A 19,177-nucleotide genomic window follows, 5' to 3' on the forward strand; every position below is an offset into this window, starting at 1 on the left:
AGGAACTGTCCCAGAACACAAATGTTATGGGGCACAACAATTAAAGTAACAGTGTCTAAATCTGCCTTGGCAATGAAGGCTTGCAAATCTGGAATTTTATTAGCTAGGTTCTGAGAGTTAAATATCCTGCTGCAGTGGTGAGCAATTTTTTTTTTTTAGCTTCAGTTCTGCACTATAGGTCTGCATGGGAACGGGGATCGTGGGAATCCCGCGGGTCCCCTGCGGGAATCCCCCCTAACCCACGGGACTCCCATGGGGACCCCCCTCTGGCCCACGGGACTCCCATGGTGACCCCCTTCTAGCCAACGGGACTCCCACGGGGATGGAAGGCTTTGGAAGCAGGGTTCATCCATATAATATAATGGACACGTCAGCCTTAGTAAAAGAGGGGGTTTATAAGTTAATTTCCTGAACAGAAAACAAAAAAAGGGTTCCACCAAGGAGATTCCACAAGGAAAACAGCAGTGCAAACACAAAAGAAACTGTGGAATTGATGATCCTGTCAGAAGTAATTGCTGCTTTTTATGGGGACGGGCGGGGATGGAGGTAATTCCTTGCGGGGATGGGTGGGGACGGAGAGGATCCTGATGGGGATGGAGAGAATCCTGGTGGGGACGTGTGGGGATGGAGAGGATCCTGACGGGGACAGGTAGGGACGGAGAGGATCCTGATGGGGACGGGTGGGGACGGAGAGGATCCTGACGGGAACGGGTGGGGACGGAGAGGATCCTGGCGGGGACGGAGAGGATCCTGGCAGGGACGGGTGGGGACGGAGAGGATCCTGGCGGGGATGGGTGGGATTTCGGCCCCCTTGCAACTCTATTCTGCACACAATAGTAAAGGTGTATTTCCAGCATGGTAAGATGCAGATGGGCCAGTTTAAAGTGCATTTATATGTTGAGAAGCTTCTGCTAATTTCAGTGATGCTTGATATTCATTGCTGGATTATATCTGAACACTGACAATGAATATCCAGATATGTGCAAACAGCTGGAACTTAGGTTAGCGGTCAATATTAAGCTCTTTTAACCGGGTAATGATAGGACTGTTTTATGCAGTCTGATTTGTCTGGTTACCTTATGCAGTTAGGTTAGCACTTAACCAGAAAAGCGCCGACTCTATCCTGATTCTGGCTCAGACCTTGCACAACGTAGCCGGTTTCAGCTTAAGACGGTTGGAGGAGATATTCGTTTCCACTATTTGGTCAAATGCAGCCGAATTCCAGCAGAAGATTTAACTGGCCAGAAGCCATACGTCTCTCAATGTTTTGGTAGATTTTAGTACGTTGTTTAGACCTATTTTACAAAAGCGCGGAAAAGAAAGAGTCGAATGGTCTATGAGCATTGGAACAGCGCAGAGCATGCAGCAGGCCGGCTAGCACAAAAAACTTCTTCTGCCCTTTTGTAAAATGGGGGGTGGGGTGGAGGGAGGTACTGTTTTGTTTTTTTTTACATTTATTGCATCTATAATTGTCTTTTCTTCTTATCAGTTTTTATGTATTCAGACTCCTGAGGTAGGCCTCTGTGGCTGAAACATCCTCTGTTTGGGGGTTTATTTTTTAAGAATTGTCATTTTCCCCCTTCTATCCTTTTTGTTTTCCCCCTCCCCCCACCCCAACAAGTTACATTAGTGATTTCTATTCCGCCATTACCTTGTGGTTCAAGGCGGATTACAAAAGGAGTTATCTGGCCATTTCCAGAGGAATTGATGAGTAGAGCGGGTTGCTTCAGAGAATTGGGACGAGTTTTGCAATGTTAGTTTGTCTTCAAGGATTTCTTGTTTTTTTTATTTCTTTTCTGAACAATTTGAAGTCTGGAGTCTGTTTTTGTTTGGAAGTTTATGTTAAGCGTTTAATCCAATTTTAAGAAACATCATCAGAGCGGGTTTCCTCTGTTCGTTAAAGGCGAAGCTGCCGGATCTTTTCCTGAAATGTCAATCCTGCCTTTTTCTGCTCTTGGACTTCGCCATCCTCCTCCTTCCTCTCACACCAATGTTGCTCCTTTCTGCTACTCACTTCTTACATCAGGGGTGTCAAAGTCCCTCCTGGAGGGCTGCAATCCCGTCGGGTTTTCAGGATTTCCCCAACGAATATGCATGAGAACTATTTGCATGCCCTGCTTTCAATGTATATTCGTTGGGGAAATCCTGAAAACCTGACGGGATTGCGGCCCTTAAGGAGGGACTTTGACACCCCTGTGATATAGCAATTGATTGGTGACCGGATGCTAACCTAGACCAGGGGTGGGCAACTCTGGTCTCTGACGGCCGCAATCCAGTGGGGTTTTCAGGATTTCCCCAATGAATATGCATGAGATCTATGTGCATGCACTGCTTTCAATGCATATTCGTTGGGGAAATCCTGAAAACCCGACTGGATTGCGGCCCTCAAGGAGGGCCTTTGACACCCCTGGCTTACATGAATCAAATGGGACCCTCTGAGCCACGTCCTAGTTCGTTCCTTTCTGGCACTTAACCTCTATCTCTAGCCTGGTCACGTGGTTCGGGCATTTGGAAGGCCGGCCCCGACTTCGCGGCAGATCCGTGACGTCCCCTTCGCACCGCCCCCGGGCTCCTTGACGACGCAGCCCCCCGCCTCTGTCGTCATTTCCGGGGGCCCTCCCCTCCCGCCTTCTCCTCGCGTGCTGCGATTGGCTGGCCGCGGTGTCGCTCGGAGCGGGAGGGGAGCCGAGAGGTGGAAACTTGGCCGCTGCCGGCTCGGGAGGTGAGCGAGGCCCGGGGACCGGCTGCTGGGTGGAGGGAGACAGACGGACAGACTCATCCTGTGCATTTCTGGTGTGTTTGTGTGCATGAGATGTGTGTGTGATTAAAGAGAGAGGCTCATCCTGTGCAAGTGTGTGATCATGTTGTGTATCTGTTGTGTGTGTGGCAGAAAGAGAGCGCCTCATACTGTGCAAACGTGCAATCAGGTTGTGTATTTCTGGTGTGTTTGTGTGAATGAGATGTGTGTGTGATTAAAGAGAGAGGCTCATCCTGTGCAAGCATGCAGTCAGGTTGTGTGTTTCTGATGTTGTGTTTATCTGCATGGGGTGCGCATATGTGTGTCAGGTTGTGTATTTCTAATGTGTTTGTGTATGGGGTGTGTGTGTGATTAAAGAGAGAGCCTCATCCTGTGCAAGTGTGTGATCATTTTGTGTATCTGTTGTGTGTGTGGCAGAAAGAGAGCGCCTCATACTGTGCAAACGTGCAATCAGGTTGTGTATTTCTGGTGTGTTTGTGTGAATGAGATGTGTGTGTGATTAAAGAGAGAGCCTCATCCTGTGCAAGCGTGCAGTCAGGTTGTGTGTTTCTGATGTTGTGTTTATCTGCATGGGGTGCGCATATGTGTGTCAGGTTGTGTAATTCTGATGTGTTTGTGTATGGGGTGTGTGTGTGATTAAAGAGAGAGGCTCATCCTGTGCAAGTGTGTGATCATGTTGTGTATCTGTTGTGTGTGTGGCAGAAAGAGAGCGCCTCATACTGTGCAAACGTGCAATCAGGTTGTGTATTTCTGGTGTGTTTGTGTGAATGAGATGTGTGTGTGATTAAAGAGAGAGCCTCATCCTGTGCAAGCGTGCAGTCAGGTTGTGTGTTTCTGATGTTGTGTTTATCTGCATGGGGTGCGCATATGTGTGTCAGGTTGTGTAATTCTGATGTGTTTGTGTATGGGGTGTGTGTGTGATTAAAGAGAGAGCCTCATCCTGTGCAAGTGTGTGATCATGTTGTGTATCTGTTGTGTGTGTGGCAGAAAGAGAGCGCCTCATACTGTGCAAACGTGCAATCAGGTTGTGTATTTCTGGTGTGTTTGTGTGAATGAGATGTGTGTGTGATTAAAGAGAGAGCCTCATCCTGTGCAAGCGTGCAGTCAGGTTGTGTGTTTCTGATGTTGTGTTTATCTGCATGGGGTGCGCATATGTGTGTCAGGTTGTGTAATTCTGATGTGTTTGTGTATGGGGTGTGTGTGTGATTAAAGAGAGAGGCTCATCCTGTGCAAGTGTGTGATCATGTTGTGTATCTGTTGTGTGTGTGGCAGAAAGAGAGCGCCTCATACTGTGCAAACGTGCAATCAGGTTGTGTATTTCTGGTGTGTTTGTGTGAATGAGATGTGTGTGTGATTAAAGAGAGAGCCTCATCCTGTGCAAGCGTGCAGTCAGGTTGTGTGTTTCTGATGTTGTGTTTATCTGCATGGGGTGCGCATATGTGTGTCAGGTTGTGTAATTCTGATGTGTTTGTGTATGGGGTGTGTGTGTGATTAAAGAGAGAGCCTCATCCTGTGCAAGTGTGTGATCATGTTGTGTATCTGTTGTGTGTGTGGCAGAAAGAGAGCGCCTCATACTGTGCAAACGTGCAATCAGGTTGTGTATTTCTGGTGTGTTTGTGTGCATGAGATGTGTGTGTGATTAAAGAGAGAGCCTCATCCTGTGCAAGCGTGCAGTCAGGTTGTGTGTTTCTGATGTTGTGTTTATCTGCATGGGGTGCGCATATGTGTGTCAGGTTGTGTAATTCTGATGTGTTTGTGTATGGGGTGTGTGTGTGATTAAAGAGAGAGGCTCATCCTGTGCAAGCGTGCAGTCAGGTTGTGTGTTTCTGATGTTGTGTTTATCTGCATGGGGTGCGCATATGTGTGTCAGGTTGTGTAATTCTGATGTGTTTGTGTATGGGGTGTGTGTGTGATTAAAGAGAGAGCCTCATCCTGTGCAAGTGTGTGATCATGTTGTGTATCTGTTGTGTGTGTGGCAGAAAGAGAGCGCCTCATACTGTGCAAACGTGCAATCAGGTTGTGTATTTCTGGTGTGTTTGTGTGAATGAGATGTGTGTGTGATTAAAGAGAGAGCCTCATCCTGTGCAAGCGTGCAGTCAGGTTGTGTGTTTCTGATGTTGTGTTTATCTGCATGGGGTGCGCATATGTGTGTCAGGTTGTGTAATTCTGATGTGTTTGTGTATGGGGTGTGTGTGTGATTAAAGAGAGAGCCTCATCCTGTGCAAGTGTGTGATCATGTTGTGTATCTGTTGTGTGTGTGGCAGAAAGAGAGCGCCTCATACTGTGCAAACGTGCAATCAGGTTGTGTATTTCTGGTGTGTTTGTGTGCATGAGATGTGTGTGTGATTAAAGAGAGAGCCTCATCCTGTGCAAGCGTGCAGTCAGGTTGTGTGTTTCTGATGTTGTGTTTATCTGCATGGGGTGCGCATATGTGTGTCAGGTTGTGTAATTCTGATGTGTTTGTGTATGGGGTGTGTGTGTGATTAAAGAGAGAGGCTCATCCTGTGCAAGCGTGCAGTCAGGTTGTGTGTTTCTGATGTTGTGTTTATCTGCATGGGGTGCGCATATGTGTGTCAGGTTGTGTAATTCTGGTGTGTTTGTGTGCATGAGATGTGTGTGTGATTAAAGAGAGAGGCTCATCCTGTGCAAGCGTGCAGTCAGGTTGTGTGTTTCTGATGTTGTGTTTATCTGCATGGGGTGCGCATATGTGTGTCAGGTTGTGTAATTCTGGTGTGTTTGTGTGCATGAGATGTGTGTGTGATTAAAGAGAGAGGCTCATCCTGTGCAAGCGTGCAGTCAGGTTGTGTGTTTCTGATGTTGTGTTTATCTGCATGGGGTGCGCATATGTGTGTCAGGTTGTGTAATTCTGATGTGTTTGTGTATGGGGTGTGTGTGTGATTAAAGAGAGAGGCTCATCCTGTGCAAGTGTGTGATCATGTTGTGTATCTGTTGTGTGTGTGGCAGAAAGAGAGCGCCTCATACTGTGCAAACGTGCAATCAGGTTGTGTATTTCTGGTGTGTTTGTGTGAATGAGATGTGTGTGTGATTAAAGAGAGAGCCTCATCCTGTGCAAGCGTGCAGTCAGGTTGTGTGTTTCTGATGTTGTGTTTATCTGCATGGGGTGCGCATATGTGTGTCAGGTTGTGTAATTCTGATGTGTTTGTGTATGGGGTGTGTGTGTGATTAAAGAGAGAGGCTCATCCTGTGCAAGCGTGCAGTCAGGTTGTGTGTTTCTGATGTTGTGTTTATCTGCATGGGGTGCGCATATGTGTGTCAGGTTGTGTATTTCTAATGTGTTTGTGTATGGGGTGTGTGTGTGATTAAAGAGAGAGCCTCATCCTGTGCAAGTGTGTTTGTGTGCATGGGGTGTGCGATCATGTTGTGTATCTGTGTGACAACCAGAGCCTCTTACTGTGGAAAGAATCACGTTGTGCATCCGTACAGTTGTGTTTCTATACTAGTGGGTGAGATCCCCGTCTGTGTGTATTTTGTAGTGTTGTGTTTCTACTGTTTGCAAACCTCATAGGGTCATGTTGGGTTGGGCCGTGGCCCCCATGTGAACCCCCTACTGTGTGTGGCCATGTAGTCATTTCATGTATCTGCAACACTTGGTGGATGAGAGCCTTCGACTGTGCAGTGCTGTAGTCGTGTTGTGTCTCCGGACTGTTGGCTGTGCGCTTCTGTTTCAATAGTTTCTTAAAAGTATTCAAGACACAAGAAAAAGAGCCGGCTCTGGTCAAATGCAATCTCATTTGCTTTAAAGTAAGGACATTCAAATCCCCAGAATCGACTGAGAAACTTCGAGATGGTATATAGAAGGAAATACAATCAATCAAGTATTTCGGTGCCATCTCACAATGTGTACTGTATCCTGAATTAGATTTTGACCTGTATTTAATACGTAAATTGCTTTGATTGTAACCACAGAAAGGTGCTATGTATAAATCAAGTCCCCTCCCCTTCCCCTTCCCCCCTTCATGCCATGTATCTGTAATGCGTAGTGCTGCATATGGTGTGTTGGTTCACCTGCATAGTGCTTCCAACACTATGGCAGACTTATCTCACCCTTTTTCTCTTTCTTTCTCTCTCTTTTTATCTCTCTTTTTCTCTTTCGTTCTCTCTATCTCGTTCTCTCTTTCTCTCTCTCTCTCTCACTTTCTCTTTCTCTCTCTCACTTTCTCTTTTTCTCTTTCTCTCTCTCTCTCGTTCTCTCTTTCTCTATTTCTTTCTCTTTCTCTATTTCTCTCTTGTTCTTTCTTTCTCTCTCTTTCTCTCTTTCATTCTCTCTCTTTCTCTCATTCTCTTTTTCTCTTTTTTTCTCTCTCTTTTTCTTTTTTTCTCTCTTTCTCTTTCTTTCTCTCTCTTTCTCTCTTTCTTTCTCTCTCTCTCTCTCTCTCTCACACATGGGCAGAAAATATTGTTTGTTTAGGAGAAGGGGGACTAGCTCTCTTTGCTGGAAGTTGTCAGGTTTTTCCCTGATGCAGAAGGGAAAGTCACTACTGTTGTTGCTTCTGCAAGCTGTGGAGGCCTTGGAGCACTTTTGTTGCACTCGAACCCAAGGAACAGCTGCTGGCCACTATGTAACTGGGGAGACAGTTTATTTTCACATGGGTTTATTTGTACATGTGGGGAGGTGGCAATGGGAAGAACACGTCTACCAGATGCAGACATGGGATGCATTGCCAGAAAGTTGTGCATTTCTATCAGAGGCTCTTAGCCTAGCTGGCAACATCTCTACTCTAGAAACCATCTAAGACTGGTAATTAGTAGTTAAAGTTAGATCTGTATTCCACGAATTGAAATCTAAAATAGAGTCCTTACATTGCAGAATTTGTTTGTGTAGAAATAGGTGACCTTTATGTGTGATGGACTTTCAAGACTTTTCTGGTGGCATTTTCTATTTATTGTTGGTTATCCATCAGGATCCTTTATTTTGCTTTCCACCGATGTCCCTTGTCTGCCTGGGTTAAACTGAAGCGATTTGTTCTTTTTAAAACATTGCATGGTTATGTTCCTCCTCAAGTCGCTTCTCTCTTGGTGCAACGCTTACCATTGTTTGATCAACAGCTGCTAGCTTCACTAGGTAAGGAGGTTCGCTGGGTGACCTCAACCACCAGCAAGTTCACCTTCGGCTGAACCAAACAGCTGCTGGAAATCCGGCACCATCGGGTAGAGCTCAGTCATACTCCTAGCCACTTGCAATGACCCTTCTGGTGACTCCCAGTGATCCGTGACCAGCTTTGTCATATCCGGATGCCAGGGAAAGAACGCAGTCGGAGCAACTGAGATGCTCATAACGGAGCACCGAGACAAAGGGCTGGAGGCTCTCTCAGCGAGATAGAAATAGTGCCCAGAGGCGCAAAGTGGGGCCACTACCACTTCTTGACCGTTGCTCTCATGCAGCGAACCAGACTCTGCCAAAGAAACTGCCTCCTGGGGCAATAGTGGCCAGGAATTGGACTTTCCATCCTCCCAGCCTTTGTAAGACTGAATCTCCCGGTCAAGCTCTGTGTCCTCATCCGGTCAAGGCGCTTACTGTGGGGAGATCCCCTGCGCCATCACCTCCGTCATGCTGAATGCAGACACTGAGAACCCTTGGCTGTTCAACTAGGCATGCCACATGAGGCTCATAAAATCTAGGCTGAAGCCTTGGACGGGGGGGTCTCGAGGACCTACTGGTCCTCCTGGGCTCCACGGCCAATGCATTTCTGCGCTTGACCAATGCACCTTAGAAGGGCTCTGGAAAGGGTCTCTTCCCTTGGGAATGCGCCTCCAGTGGATCCCCAGCCCTGGAGGAGCCCGAGTCCAAGGCTTCCACCCCTCCTCCGCATGTTCTGTTGCATGTGAGACATGGACGCTCCTCAGGGAAAACCTGGCATGATATAGGGCTAGGAAGGCCTGAGGGATCCACCCCTGTTTAATTTTGAGGAAAATCAAGGAGTTTTCAGGCAAATGGAAGCTTTTAGAAAAAAAACAAAAATTGTTTAAAATCTAAGATGGCCACTGCCAGCAAAATCACACCAAAAACAGCATGTGGGGAATTCCCTGACGTACTCATGCCGACGCAGACCTGCGTTTCGCGGGGCTAAGTATGCTCCCGCTGCGTCGGGGATTTAGAGGCAGTGAAATATTGTACTCGATCTACCGATTCTGGCAGCAGTTAAAAATAAGCATGAAAGGAAGCGAAACGGCTAAAAGAGAAGAGCAGCCTTTTATGATTACAAAATGGAATTATTGCAAGGAAAGTGGAAAAGTTTATGGAAAGTGGCCCCAATTCTGTGCAAAGCAGTCTGTGAGTTAGACACCACCTGAAAAGTCCCTCTATGCCAGTGGTCTCCAACTCCAACCCTTTGCAGGGCCACATTTGGGCTTTGTCGGTACTTGGAGGGCCTCAGAAAAACTAGTTAATGTCTTATTACAGAAATGACAATTTTGCATGAGGTAAAACTCTTTATAGTTTATAAATCTTTCCTTTTGGCCAAGTCTTAATAATAATATTGTCATTTATAGCTAAAGAGACGTATGATCAAGAAACGGTTTTATTTTCCTTTTGTGATTATGATAAACAGACCGAGGGCCTCAAAATAGACCTGGTGGGCCGCAAGTTTGAGAACACTGACCTTTGGTCTGTCCCACTATGGCAGCTCTTGTGCTCTTATCTGAGCCAAGTATAGAAATAATCAAGCCAGTGACATCACTGCTGAGGTTGGCTCTTAGGCATTGGTGGAATGAGGCATTATGACATCACAATCTCAACTCCGGAATGTTGCTACTCTTGGGACCTGGGTTGGCCACTGTTGGAAACAGGATACTGGGCTTGACGGACCTTTGGCAGTGGTCTCAAACTCTTTGCAGGGCCACATTTTGGATTTGTCGGTACTTGAAAGGCCTCAGAAAAAAGAGTTAATGTCTTATTAAAGAAATGAGGTGAAACTCTTTATGGTTTATAAATCTTTCCTTTTGGCCAAGTCTTAATAATAATATTGCCATTTATAGCTAAAGAGACATATGATCAAGAAACGGTTTTATTTTCCTTTTGTGATTATGAAAAACATACCGAGGGCCTCCAAATAGGACCTGGCGGGCCGCGAGTTTGAAACCACTGCTCTATAATATATGGGGGAACTGAGATTTCTTTTTTTTCTTCATTTTTAAAGAAGCATCAAAAGAAAATAGATATTATTAAATAAATTAAATAAAGTATGAAGTATTTTTAAAGCGAGAGTACATTGAGGTGATAGGGTGGAACTTGAGCCGATGAGGTGAATGTAGCTTTTGAGCGTTGCTTCCAAAACTAACCCCGAAGTGGGTAAATCAGCTCAATATTCTGAGGCTCTTTGTTCCGTTTAAGAAAATTTAATTTGAGTTTAGTAAAAAAAAAAATAAAATTTATCACATTGCTATTTTGTTTGTCCCACGTGGGTATTTTTGGGGATATTAGTATATAATACTGACAACCACAGGTTTTTGTTTATTTTTTTTAATTGATTTTTAACTATTGCCCATTGTTTTTATTTTTTCTAAACCGCTTTGACTTATTTTATTTGATATATAGTACTCCCCCGAAATTCGCAGGAGTTACGTTCGCGGAGTGACCACGAATCTTGAAAAACCGCGAATATCGGAAGAGTACTGTAATCTCTGCTGAAAGGAATAGATTATGACCCCCGGTTTCCCAAGGCTCTCCGCTGCCTGGCTAAGGAGAGTGCAGGACCCCATTCTGTTCTCGGGGGCCGGCTCGTTTGCACCTGCGTCGCTTTTCGCTCCTTCGGGGGCTGCTCTCCAAGCCTTGAGCATGCTGCTGAGTGCTGACCCTCGAGGCTTCCCCGAGACCAGCCCCAGCAAAGGTACCCTGGTTGTCTTAGTCGGCGGTGTCTTCCGGAGATTGGTGGTGGTGATTTTTTTTCTGCTCAACATGTTGAGGGTGGGGGCACGGGAGGCGCGCGGCCAGGGAAGACCGCGGGTTGGGGAAGGGAAGGCTGGCTGAGCGTAGAGAGCTTTTCCATTGTTTAGTCGGTATTTTCTGACCGGAAGAGACGGTCAGAAAATACCTCGAACGACAGAGTCTGCGAACCGCGAATTTGCGGGAGTATATTGTACCGCAATTTTTAACAAAAAAAAAGTTAACTGTAGCTGTAGTTTCCCCTTGAAAGCCCAAAATGGATTCCAGAAAAGAAATAAACATATATGCATAACACTAAGGGCCCTTTAAATCTCTATGGGCTTTGGGGCCGTTACTGCACAGCAGCCGCTAGCTTGGCTTTGTAAAACAGGCCCTAAAAAACCCCCTTATCCCCAGGATATCCCCCCTCCCCTGAAAAGAACCCAGTTAAAAACCTGCACAAATAGCCAGGCCTCAACTTTTACCTTAAAACCTGGGCAATATATGTTCGTTTCTACCCCGATAGATGGAGATGGCAGCAGGATGCATTATGGCCAGAGTTAGTGACTCTTTGCAGCCAATGCGACTTCATAACCACTTCTTTTTTGGTCTGAACCGTAAAATCCAATACAGAATTTTCTGTATTCCCATTTCTAGCCATCTCGAGGCCCTGCTAGAAGAACCTACTTAAAAAGCACTCGATCACACTGCTTAATGCGGCTTGTCAGCTGAAACAGAGGAACCTGTTAATGTTATCCCTTCATATCACCATCCAGGCTAACATAACACTAGACAGTAGCAGATAAGGAAGAAACGCCTTCCTCCCATTCTGCGCCACTGTTTTGCTTATCCACTTTACAAACCACCTATCTCGAAGGCTACAAGTTGGTTTCAGTAATGAAACTATTGTATATTTATCGACGGGCAGCGCTGAGAACAGTTTTAGCTTCCAATAAGCATCAAATACAGCAACCATTTCTCTAAACCATTCCAGCTGCAAAAAGCTATTTTAGATCACTGAACTAAGAATTTCATTGCAGAGGGCCAAGCCAGCCCCGTAACAGGAGCAATTTTCAAACAAACGCCTTCTGCAATCTGGAGAGAGTCCTTTTACATCTTAAAACGTGCCGGCCATAAATACAGAACTATTTGCAAACACAAGGAAAAGAGGGTTATCTTAATGGTAGTATTTTGAATCTGACGAACAGGCACCCGCTTTACATCATATTATCTTAATTCTGGATAATTCTTATTTATTTATTTATATATATACCAAGTGGTTTACATTTAGCTACTCAGCATTTTTCCCTGTCCTGGTGGGCTCACACTCTATCTAATGTACCTGGGGCAATAGGGGATTAAGTGACTTGCCCGGGGTCATAAGGAGCAGTGGGGGTTTGAACCCACAACCTCAGGGTGCTGAGACTGTAGCTTTAACCATTGCACCACACATAGTACTCATGGTAGTCTCTGTAACTTCAGAAAATCTATACAGTAAAACCTTGGTTTGCGAGCATAATTTGTTCCAGAAGCATGCTTGTAATCAAAAGCACTCGTATATCAAAGCGAATTTCCCCATCGGAAATAATGGAAACTCAGACGATTCGTTCCACAACCCAAGAACTTTAATACAAAATACTATACGTACTTGTATTGCAAAATCTCGCTCGTTTAGAATCCCAGAGAGTAACAAGATTCTAGAATCCTAAAGAGTAGCAACATTCCATGCTAACAATCCAGGGCAAGCAGTGGCTTCCCCCATGTCTTTCTCAATAACAAGACTATAGACTTTTCCTCCAGGAACTTGTCCAAACCTTTATTAAAACCAGCTACGCTATCTGCTCTTACCACATCCTCTGGCAATGCGTTCTAGAGCTTAACTATTCTCTGAGTGAAAAAAATGTCCTCCTATTGGTTTTAAAAGTATTTCCCTGTAACTTCATCGAGTGTCCCCTAGTCTTTGTAATTTTTGACGGAGTGAAAAATTGATCCACTTGCACCCGTTCTACTCCACTCAGGATTTTGTAGACTTCAATCCTATCTCCCCTCAGCCGTCTCTTTTCCAAGCTGAAGAGCCCTAACCGTTTTAGTCTTTCCTCATGCGAGAGGAGTTCCTTTACCATCTTGGTCGCTCTTCTTTGAACCTTTTCTAGCGCCACTTTATCTTTCTTGAGATAAGGAGACCAGAATTGAATGCAATACTCCAGGTGAGGTCGCACCAAGGAACGATGCAGGGGCATTATGACATTCTTAGTCTTGTTAACCTTCCCTTTTTTAATAATTCCTAGCATCCTGTTTGCTTTTTTGGCCGCCGCCACACACTGGGCGGAACGTTTCATCATATTGTCTACAATGACACCCAGATCCTTTCCTTGGGCACTAACCCTCCAAGCTGTTGCTTATGCTAAAAAAAAGATGAGAAGTAGGGCCCTTTAATGTTTTTCTAAGTTTTAAATAATTCAGTCCATCATAATCTCGCACACCACTCTCTAACTTCTAACAGGCAGCAGGGAAAGAATGAAAGGCGGAGAGTGCATTTTTTACTTATACAAATAGCACCGGTCCCTGTACAGAGAAGATCAGTTAAAATGATAACTTTCCTATGAGGAAAAGCTAAAAAGGCTAGGGCTCTTCATCTTGGGGAAGAGATAGCTAAGAGGAGATACGATAGAAGTCTATAAAATACTGAGTGGAGTGAAACTGGTAGACTCAAATCATTTGTTTACGTTCCAAAAATACAAGGACTAGGGGGCATGCAATGAACTACTAAGTAGTTCATTTAAAACAAATTGGAGAAACTTTCTTCATGCAATGTGCAAAACTCTGGAATTCATTGTAAGCTTAGCAGGGTTTAAAAATGGTTTGGACAGTTTCTTAAGTTTATTATTAAGGTGGATTTGGAGAAATTCAATGCTTATTGGTAGGATGCGCAGCATAAGATCCATGTTTACTTGGTTTCTTGCCAGGAACTTGGACCTGGATCGGCACCATTGAAAAACAGGATATTGGGTTTGATGGACCTTTGGTCTGTCTAGTATGGCAACACTTATGAGAGTCTTCTGTGTAAACACCAAACAGCAGACTTCCAACCATTTTCAGTGCTGAGAGAGCATGGGCAGGAGTCCCGCTAGACCACTGGGAAAGCACAGTAGAGCTGGGGGTCCCACTGCTGGATCTTGGGGGGGAGTGGGCCATGCCTCTTTGGGGTGGGGTGAAAAGGGAGGGAGGGTCATGTTTATGGCAAGGAAATTTCTGAGTTGGTAGGGGGCTGACAATGGGGGAACTGCCCGTGTCTTTTGGGCGGAGGAGGGACACTACCAGGAAGGAGGGTGGGTGGGTAGGAATGCCTGGGGGGATATAGGAGAGGTTTATATTCGCGCTACCGCTTTTCCCCTACAAAAAGGGGGTAAAATAATATCTTGGTTTATACTTGGTTGGGTTTATATTCAAGTATATATGATATTCATGTAGAAATGTCTTAGAGGTGTTAAAAAATATTAACAGCCTTGATTTTTTTTTTCTTGCCTTTAGATAATAATGTTGCTCTCATCTACTTATGCTAAAGAAGACTTGTCCACGACTTTTGTTTTGGCTTCCAGTTAACCACACCTGAACCTTTAGTGATTGTCATGGAATCTGGCAGCCTGAAGGAGACGGACAGAAGAAAGCTTTCATCTGTTGTCTGCAAAGAATCTGATGGGAAGAGTGACGCAGCAGAGAGGCCACCTGAGCACGATGTTTCTACCACCTTACCGGAACCGCAGATACTTGGGAAACTGAAGAAAACTCCATTTAAGTTTTTTGGAGGAAGGAGAAGCATTTGCACACTTCCAAGCTTCTTCGGTGGAAGGAGTAAAGGTCCTGGGAAGGGAGCTTCAAAAAAGGGCATTAGCAAGAGCAAGACACACGATGGCATCATTGATGTTGTATATGAGGGTAGGAAAGAGAGGGCTAACTCAACCTCTGGCGAAACTGGGTCTCTTCAGCGGGAAACAGCTGTAGCAAAAGTTCTGCCGAGCTCTAAGAGTGCTCACGTGGCCATTGATACTGGAAGCAAGCTTGATTTCAGCAGTAATGAGACCTTGCCTTTGGGGAGTTCAGAAGGCTTTGACAAGAAGCATAATGAAGACAAGTCATTATCCTTCCCTAGACCAAAGAAAGGGCTAAAGGGACTGTTGAGTAGCATTCGGCGTCATAAAAAAAATAAAAATCTTGATTCCGAGAAAGTGGAGCCATGTGAATTTGTGGCAGTTGTGGCAAATGCTGAACAAGTCATTAAAGAGCCTGAGATAGTGTCTGAAGTTTCAGAAGATGGCATTAAAAGGAATCTAGTAAATACTTGTATAGTCGCAACGGGTGCCGACACTTTAAATGGAAAAGGAGATGACCATGCCACATGGGGTGACGTTGCAGAAATGTTAAAGTCCCAGGCAACTAATGAAATGTGTAGAGAAGCAGACGAATTAGCTTCAGATGTAAGCGAAATTGGAAGGCCAATTGCTGGAGAACTTATTTGTGCGGATTCTGAACACAGCGGCATTGCCAGTGTCGAAAACACAGATGAGATTGACGGTGATCTCCCCTCTGTTCATTCTGCAGATCACATCAGTCTGGTATTTAGTGATGTGGCCTCGCTTAAAAGTTTCGATTCCTTCACTGGGTGTGGCGACATCATTGCTGATCAGGATATTGACTGTATTACTGAGAGCACTAGCTCTGTGGAAAGAAGTAGGGAAAATACAAAGAGGAGTTCCTGTCTCGTCACTTATCAAGGTGGTGGAGAAGACATGGCGACTCCTGATGAGATTGAAGAAGAGTATCTTCAGCAGCTATGGGAGAGCGCAACGGAGGCAGATATAACCTATGAAAGGGAATCTTTGCAAGCAATGAATGATCATGGTGAAGTCCAAGCTGTTTCTAATCAACCTGTGTCGCCTAGTTTGAGTAAGGATATGACATACTCTTATGCTGAAGGAACTGTATCGGTCACCGTTGACTTAACACCACAAAGTGATCAGCAAGAATCTGTCCCAAATAGCGATGAAGGCTATTATGACTCTACTACCCCAGGGCCAGAAGATGAAGTAGGCCATGACATGAAGGAGCGTCTTCCAAGAGATAGCTACAGTGGTGATGCACTTTATGAATTCTATGAGCCAGATGATAATCTAAGCCCTCATACTATTGGGGAGGTATTTTTTGATAGCAAAACACCTTATACGGAGCTTTTTGAGCAGTGTTTAGATTTTGGCCTTTCTTTTGATAAGAATTTAATTCAGATTAGTGGTAATAAATCAGGAGTAATGGAGACAGAAGAAGAGAGACTGGCAGCAATTCAAAAACAGCTCTTATATTGGGATTTAAAACAAGGATCCGTTTTAACAAGATTAGAACATCCAAGTCAAGAATGCGCCAGGCAGAAGCAAAGCGTCGCGTGTAAGAACAGATCAGCCAACACAGTTGTGAAACAGCAGATTTACCCTGACAATAAACAAGTTGTCTCACAAAATTCAAATAGAACTGGTGGAGATGTTGAGTTGTCAGTTTCTGATCCTGAAAATCCCAGTAGGCGAAACTGCCAATCAGTTCACTGTTTGGAAAAATTTAGTGGAGTAAGCTGTAGCCAAAAAGCACAAGGGACATACCTTAATCCCAAAACAACAAATTCTACTTTTGATTCCGATTTGAATGGAACAGGGCTAGCAACACAAGAACATGGAGGCATTGGGCCAACAAATACCGCAAAGTACTCAAACTTTAGAAATTTAGATGACCATGACAACTGTAGGAAGAATGAGTGTTCAGATTTAGTAGGAAGTGGGGAAAATAAGATGGCAGGTGAATGCGAGCAGGTTATTAGCTTCTCCCAAGCATTAGTAGACTTTACCAGCAATGGGACTCTGTTCTCCAGTCTCTCTGAAAGCCTTGGCGGTTCAGATTCAGGTTCTTCATTTGCACAGAATCTCCAAGCTCTCCCAACGATGGTCACTTTTGATATTGTTGATGTTGAAAACGAAGCCGAGTGTGACCAGCAGATGGATATGAACGCAGATGCAGAAGTTACTGCATCCTTTGAGTCCTTTGACAATAGCTATGTGCAAAAGGAGTCTGTGGCTGATTGTGATGGTCAGATGTTTCCCATGGGAGCCCAGAATTCTTTCCAGAGCTTCACCTGGGGTGTTGCTAGTCTCCCCCGGCACTTAAGCCTAATTCACTTGAATCCTTCTATGCCATCACCATTATCTCTCAATCGACGAAGCAGGTCCCTTGATACGGAAAGCTTGGAACTTGAACTTGCCAACACGTACGTGTCGAAGAGTGGCCTTAAGCCTTGTGAACTTCCTGCTAAAGAAGAGGAGAAAAAAGATTCCATGGGGCGCGGGTTTAATGGTCGCAAGGAAACTGTTCCACCATTTTATTCCGACAGAACTGAAGCAGATCAGACGGGTTCTTGCTACTACCGTTCAGACATTCCTCCAGGAAATATGAAAGGACGGAGAGGGATTGTTTCGGATGTTGGGGCTGCAGTTTTAGAAAAGGATTTGCCTAGATCTGTACAGCCTGAAATAGATACATTACTTGTGTCTTCAACACCAACATACGACAGGCATGATTTCGACTGGAGACCTCAAGGTACAAGAACTGACAACCTAATAACTCTGAGCCCTAGACAAGTGGTAAGACCATCCCACTTACCTCTTCAGACTAATGGTAGGAAGTCTCAAGAGGTGTCGGAGACTCATAGGCATTATGGAGAAAAAAAGCTTGCTCTTGTCTTACCTTTGGATGAAAAGAAAGGAGTCAATTTGCCCCATGCACATTGTTTCTCTCAGTCATCTGAAGCCTCAATGAAGTTTAAGCCTATAGGTGTTGCTCAAGGAATGCTCCAGTGTAATGCAAATAATGCAGAAACCTTAAAGCACTCAGCAAATTATGCAGACACTTTGAAAGCTCTCACAAAACTATACTGAAAAGATGACTTGATCACAGAAATAACTTACCAGGAAGGTGGCCCAACAGCTTTGGGGAGTGTAATGCTCTAAGTTGTGAAGGGGGATGTAGCTAAAGGAATGCTAACAAGCCCCAAAATTGACTAACTCTTGTACGAATGATGCATTTAGCCATAATTGAATCCTGTTCATAAGATCTGAAACTTAGATTATCAGTGGCCGATTTTTTTCTCCCCACATCCAGTTCAAGCTTCAATGTAGCGATCTAAGGAATGAAATGAAGCAACATCTTTTTAACTTAAGACAATGTATGCTAGCTCTTAAGAGCTTTTGGAGAACTTTTTTTTCTCTATGTACTTCTGTAGTAGGAATGTAAGTAAATGGGAAGGAAAGCCCCGAAATTAAGGAGATGTCAGAAATAGGGGGTCACAGAAATCTAGCATCTTATATAGGAACAGATGGCAGATAAAGGCCAAATGGCCCATCCGCAGCGTCCACTATCTCCTCCTCTTCCTATTGGCTAAGACTCTTAACCCTTGCATTGTGATGTCATAGAACTTTCTGATTATAGAAACATGATGGTAGATAAAGGCCAAATGGCCCATCCACAGCATCCACTATCTCCTCCTCTCCCTATTGGCTAAGACTCTTAACCCTTGCATTGTGATGTCATAGAACTTTCTGATTATAGAAACATGATGGTAGATAAAGGCCAAATGGCTCATTCACAGCATCCACCATCTCCTCCTCTCCCTAAGAGATCCCACGTACCTGAACCACGCTTTCTTGAATTCAGACACCGTCTTTGTCTCCATGCATCTACTACCCTTTCTTATGATGCTGCTTTCCTGCTGGAGTACTCGCTACCTGTGTTCAATTTTTTCAATGTCAAAGAGCGGTCTCTAAAATCTATAACATAATTTACTAAGGGGAAGGAAGATTAGAACCGAAGGGGTGGTGTTGGGTGGGGGTAGGGGTGATGGAAGAGAGGTTACGGAGAAGTCAGTTTGGAGGGGACAGAAATGAAAATGGAGCACGGGAAAGGAAAGTGACATGAGGGGCAGAGAAGTGGGATCACACCCTTCTGGGGCCTGCTTTTCCCCCCAGTTTAAATGTATCTTGGTAGGAATATAAAAATACAATTTGATGACCATTTTTAGACGCTTGGGATAATGATAGGAAGTGCTTATCATTTGCAGGTTAAGATGTGTTTGAGAAAAGACGTATGTGCTGGTTCCTGTTCTGGTTTTCATATTAGTCTTTGTATGGGCCTGCCATGGCCTCTAGTCCAGTGGTTCCCAACCCTGTCCTGGAGGACCACCAGATCAATCGGGTTTTCAGGATAGCCCATTATATGCAAATTTCTCTCATGCATATTCATTAGGGCTAGCCTGAAAACCAGATTGGCCTAGTGGTCCTCCAGGGCAGGGTTGGGAATCAGTGCTCTAGTCTACACTAAGGAGAAAAAGGAAGCCACGTTCAGGCTTTTGGGTGCACTTTGATGCCAACTTTAGAACTCTGCCCTGTGAGCTTACTGTGGTGTGTGGGATTCGGGTTCAAACATAGCTGCTTTAACTGATAGCTGTG

General features: G+C 44.7%; 1 protein-coding gene across 2 annotated transcripts; it reads left to right on the top strand.

Moving 5' to 3' along the window:
• Positions 1–2,606: 2,606 nt before the first annotated feature.
• On the top strand, positions 2,607–18,163 carry AMER1 (APC membrane recruitment protein 1). 2 transcript variants are annotated; one of them, XM_033943931.1, is made up of 2 exons: positions 2,607–2,722; positions 14,172–18,163. In XM_033943931.1, exon 2 carries the CDS (start codon positions 14,270–14,272, stop codon positions 17,609–17,611), a length of 3,342 nt encoding a protein of 1,113 aa, XP_033799822.1. In that variant the 5' UTR covers positions 2,607–2,722; positions 14,172–14,269; the 3' UTR covers positions 17,612–18,163. The 2 variants fall into 2 exon arrangements, with proteins under 2 accessions (XP_033799822.1, XP_033799823.1); XM_033943932.1 differs by having other exon boundaries at positions 2,720–2,793.
• Positions 18,164–19,177: the final 1,014 nt, after the last annotated feature.

Source organism: Geotrypetes seraphini, chromosome 5 (genome assembly GCF_902459505.1).
Source record: "Geotrypetes seraphini chromosome 5, aGeoSer1.1, whole genome shotgun sequence".
Lineage (NCBI taxonomy): Eukaryota > Metazoa > Chordata > Amphibia > Gymnophiona > Dermophiidae > Geotrypetes > Geotrypetes seraphini.